The 5,471-nt window shown below is 38.9% G+C and overlaps 1 protein-coding gene across 1 annotated transcript; it reads left to right on the top strand.

The window, feature by feature from the left end:
* Positions 1-255: 255 nt before the first annotated feature.
* LOC100590014 (olfactory receptor 1S2) lies at positions 256-1,233 on the top strand. The gene has a single exon (XM_030810126.1). The coding sequence runs from the start codon at positions 256-258 to the stop codon at positions 1,231-1,233; it is 978 nt and encodes a 325-aa protein (XP_030665986.1).
* The last annotated feature ends 4,238 nt before the right edge of the window (positions 1,234-5,471 follow it).

Genomic DNA, 5,471 nt, shown 5'->3' with positions numbered 1-5,471 from the left:
ACATTTAGAACCAACTAGAAAAATCACATTCAGAACCCTGTTAGAGTTTAAAACATTGTTCATTGAGAAGTATCTGCCATGTCCTGTCTTTTTCTATGGCATTTTCCAAATCTCTGCACTGCTGAAATACTTCCTTATTGAGTATCACTTCCACTTAATAAGCAGAAGAAACTTTATTGCCCATCAGCTTAAAGGAAGTGCCTTACTGCAATGGCTGCAGCCAAATGACACTATGTTAAGTTTTCTTGTAGGTGTATGATGACTTTGTATTCCTTTCTTCAGATCAGCAGAAATATGCATCAAGAAAACCAAACCACCATCACTGAATTCATTCTCCTGGGACTCTCCAACCAGGCTGAACATCAAAACCTCCTCTTTGTGCTTTTCCTGAGTATGTATGTGGTCACTGTGGTTGGGAATGGGCTCATCATTCTGGCCATCAGCTTGGATATGTACCTTCACACCCCCATGTATTTCTTCCTTGCCAATCTATCCTTTGCTGATATTTCCTCCATTTCCAACTCAGTCCCCAAAATGCTGGTGAATATTCAAACCAAGAGTCAATCCATCTCTTATGAGAGCTGCATCACACAGATGTACTTTTCTATTGTGTTTGTCATCACTGAAAATTTGCTCTTGGGGACCATGGCCTACGACCGCTTTGTGGCGATCTGCCACCCTCTGAACTATACAACTCTCATGCGGCCCAGTTTCTGCATTTTGCTCACAGTCATCTCGTGGCTCCTCAGTAATCTTATTGCTCTGACACACACCCTTCTGCTCATTCAATTGCTCTTCTGTGACCATAACACTCTCCCACACTTCTTCTGTGACTTGGCTCCTCTGCTCAAACTGTCCTGTTCAGACACAATGATCAATGAGCTTGTGTTGTTTATTGTGGGTTTATCAGTTATCATCTTCCCCTTCACACTCATCTTCTTCTCCTATGTCTGCATCATCAGCGCTGTCCTGAGAATATCATCCACACAGGGAAAGTGGAAAGCCTTCTCCACTTGTGGCTCTCACCTGACAGTTGTATTACTGTTCTACGGAACCATTGTAGGTGTGTACTTTTTCCCCTCCTCCACTCACCCTGAGGACACTGATAAGATTGGTGCTGTCCTATTCACTGTGGTGACACCCATGATGAACCCCTTCATCTACAGCTTGAGGAATAAAGATATGAAAGGTGCCCTGAGAAAGCTCATCAATAGAAAAATTTCTTCCCTTTGATGCCCTGGACATCTACATTCTTTTAGTCCACATAATCAGATAAATGATTCAGTCCAGAGTGTATTGCACAGTTGTGATGGTTCAACTTTTGATGAACTTGCAGATATCTGTCTCCTATTCCAACCTCTAAGGGGGCTGGAGCTTTTCCACTTAGCTCTTGTCTTGGAAACAAAACCTGTAACTGCCATGGTATGTCACAACAAAAACACGCATCCTTAGAAAGTGGATTGGTGGTTACCAGGGCCCAGTAGCAGAGAGGTGGAGTGGAGTTGAATGGAGGTTGATTAATGAGTACAACAATACAGTTAGATAGAATAAAAATAAGACCTAATGTTTGATAAATCATTGTGGGGGACTATGGTAAACAATAATCTATTATATATTTCAAAATAGCTAAAGGAGAATAATTCCAATGTTCCCAGCATAAAGAAAAATGTTTAAGGTTATGGATATCCTAATCCCCTAATTTGATTATTACACATTATATGAATGTATCAGAATATAAGATGTTCCCCAAAACTATGGAGGACAATTTATCAATAAAAATACATGTATCAATAAATTCATAAATAAAAAATTAATTTAAAAACACACGTCTTAATTACAATCTATATGATTACAAACTTTGGTACAAATTATTCATAACCTAGACTATCACAGGTACACATAGTGCCTACAGTCTAGCTTTTGTAGCTTTGAAGACAGTTATTACTACTTCTTTCTTTAGTCTACATTTCTTTAGGTCAGCTTTTCTCAAAGTGTGTTTTGTTAAGGTACTATTCAGTGAGATGTTTAGTGGTTGTAACAATGAAGATTCCCATGGTCAAATAAGTTTTGGCAACTCTGAGTTATATGAAGCACAATGTATTAACTGGACAACTTCCCAGAACCTTCAGTGTCATGTAAATCTCCAAGAAAGTAAGATGGTACACAGCATTTCTCAAGACTAAACTTGAAATAATTGAAATTCAATTATTTCCATCATACAGAACCCAATTCATCACAGTCGTTCATGGAACTAGCATTATACAAATATGTCTTAGGAAATATGACTCCAGATGACTTCAATTATTTCAATGGAAAACCACAGAGTTTATGTATAAACGTATCAGTTAGAGTTCTGACTCTGTCCCCAATAGCTATGTAGTATATAGTAGACACTAAAAACAAAGTGATACTTTTTTTTTAACTGCCCACCCTCCTGTCTTCCAACTCCAACCTACCTGCCCTGCCAAATTAAGTTTATTTTTTCCCAGCCTAAGCTGACTTCCATTCTTCTCTAAACTTAGAATCATCCAACCTATTTAAGAGGAAACGTGTAATCAGCCACCTGCCTTTCTCCATGCTATCTCGTAAACTTTGATGCTTCCTTTTAGTTTTCATTATAAATGTAAAACCCACCTGCTTTTGTATGGGCTACCAAATAAACCTCTCAACAGTTCTAGCCTTCCTCAAGTACCTCAATATCCATCCTGTTTCATCCATTGCTCCAACATGGAACATCACAGAACTCTGCCTTCATTATTCCATGTGGAGCAGTAGAAAGGGTCCTAGATTTGTAATCAAGAGACATGGAATCTGGACCAACTTGCAGCTAATTCACTGCAAGGCAAGCCATGTTGCCAATCCCAATTTCTTTTTTCTGTGATCTTGCAATTGGCCTAATATGAACAAAGAAAGTTTTATAACAGCATGTATCATAAAAACCCATTTTTTTGTAAAACAGAATTTGCATAAAGAGATGCCTCAGAGGAGAGCCAACAAAATATAAGTGGTTGTGGCAGATTGCATTTCCCGAAAATGGCCACAATATTTCCATCCCATGTGCTCTTGAAGTACCCTACCACTTCGCCATCAAGAGGTTGAGCCCATGACCCTCACTGTTGAGCTTGGTTTTGAGTACTTTTTTGACCAATAGAGCACCCCATTAGTACTGTTGCATGATTTCTGAGGCTGTCTTAGAAGAACCAATTCAGCTTTGATATGAACTAAATGTTTGTTTCCCCCCAAAATTCATGTGTTAAAATCCTAACCCCCAAAGTGATGGTAGTAGGAGGTGGAGCCTTTGAAACCTGAATAGGTCATGAGGATGAAGTCCTCATAAATTATTAGTGCCTTTATACAAGGGATCCCAGAGAATTCTATTTCTGCCACAGGGAGAATACATCAAGAAATCAGCAGTCTGAAACCAAAAGAGAGCCCTCATCAGAACCTGACCATCCCAGCTAGCACACTCGTCTCAGATTTTCAGCCTCCAGAACTATGAAAAATAAATGTTTTTTAAGCCACCAAGTTCATGGAAATTTGTTATAGCATCCCAGACAAAGACACACTTCCACCTGGCCCACTCTCTGTCTTGGGACATGGACCTCTGGAGCTCTGAGTTGCTATGTAAGTCCCACTACCCTGAAGCCACGATGGGAGAGACCATATGGAAAGACTATGCAGAATTCAAGAGAGTTGTCCAAGGAGTCCCAGCTGCACAGGTCCAACACTCTGAGTCTCCCTACCCAGTCACCAACATGTGAGTGAGTGAGTTTTCAAGTGATTCCAGCCTCAGCCCCAACCACAAGGCACATGAGAGCCCAAGCGAAAACTACCTAGCCAAGCCCAGTCAACTCCTAGAACCCAAAAGACAACCATAAGATGATTTTTATTGTTTTAAGTTTCTCCCATTTGGAGTGGTTTGTACACAGTAATATATAACCATAACAGTGGTTTTGCTTGGGTCATGGGATAAAATGATTCATATTACATTCTGTATTGCTTTAACATTCTACAATGATTACCATTATAGGAAGAGGGAAATACTTTTTAAAATTTTAATGAATATGAACTGTCTTGCCTATTCAACCATCATGCTTAACATGATACCAGAATTTTCTGAGTTATATCAACATTAGTTAGGTGAACCTGGGATTCCCCACCCTGCATCCTTTATTCTGGTTAGATCTAGTCCATATTTGATAGAAAAGGAACACTAGGGTTAAACACAGGTGATTTGGTCTAAACTGGTCCCATCCCTGTTGGCCTGTGCTGAACCTCTTATCTCTGGTGTGTAGGTCCCACAGGAGGCTGGAAAGTAGAACTTCATCTGCAGTGAGTAACAGAAAGGTTAATTTGGCCAGATTTAGACTTACATGTACATTGAGAGTCTGCCTGAGAAAATGAATTAGGATTAGATTTGGGACACAGAACAGAATTGAGTAAGAAAATAGAAAGTCACAGACTTTTATAAAAATCTGGACAAGTCTTTACAGAGGAAATGTGTAAATCTATACCTAGATACTTTTATTTCCCTGAATCATTCTCCAATTTGCCATTTTCAAGAAACATTTACTGAGAACTTTCTATTTGTCAGGCTCTGAGTCTGGGACTAAAAGAATGAATAATTCACAGTGCGTGACCTCAGTACACTCTCAACCTAAAAAGAAAAATTAACTTAAAAATGATTTTACATGATTTTTAAGACTTGATAAGTGAAGACAATGTTTGGTCAATAATTAATGTCATCAGATTAAGAAAACATAAAGATTTTGTGCAAAGCACAGCCAACTGAATTTTACACTATTCTTGTTCTTTTGTGTTAGCTGGACCTGAGAAAAGCCAATTTGTGATTTTATGAATAAATCAACAGAAACCCATGCCATCTCATTGTAGCTAACACAAATGCAAGAGGACTGCCTAGAAACACACACAAAATAGACCTCATCTATAAAGGGTCGGCAAATATTTACTTACTGATCACTAGAATTTTTTTAATACCTATTGAGAGTCAAAAGGAAATGAGGCAATGCTGTTGCTTCCTTGGCTCTTACTTCATAGTGCATAAGACAGATAATGAACATACAAAGAAATACATCATTGATATAATATGAGGTGGTGAGAAGAATTCAGAAAGGTAAAGCAGGTATGGGGACAATGAAACAGAGAGTGGCTAATGATAGCAAAGGAAGTTTAGGCCTTGGGGAAGGACTCTCTTAGATATTTGAGCAGAGAACTGAATAGAATAAGGGAGTGAACCATGAGATCTGGGGACACATTCCAATAAAAGGGAAGAGTAGGTTATAATCCTTATGTGGGAACAGGTTTGGCATTCTGCATGGACAGCATTCTCCATGGCTAGAGCAGAGTGAGTGGGGAGAGTGGAAGCACATATAGTCATGGAGGTAATTAGAAACCCATCCAGGCTGAGTCTTACAGGCCATGGTAAAGAATTTTATTTTATTTTATTTAAA

The sequence above is a fragment of the Nomascus leucogenys genome, chromosome 4 (genome assembly GCF_006542625.1).
Source record: "Nomascus leucogenys isolate Asia chromosome 4, Asia_NLE_v1, whole genome shotgun sequence".
NCBI lineage: Eukaryota > Metazoa > Chordata > Mammalia > Primates > Hylobatidae > Nomascus > Nomascus leucogenys.
The sequence above is the reverse complement of the archived record's forward strand: the minus strand, read 5'-3'. Positions and strand labels throughout refer to the sequence as shown.

What these genes read in the sequence shown, in the direction of transcription:
- LOC100590014 (XM_030810126.1), top strand. Translation starts at nt 256, where the DNA reads ATGATGACTTTGTATTCCTTTCTTCAGATCAGCAGAAATATGCATCAA.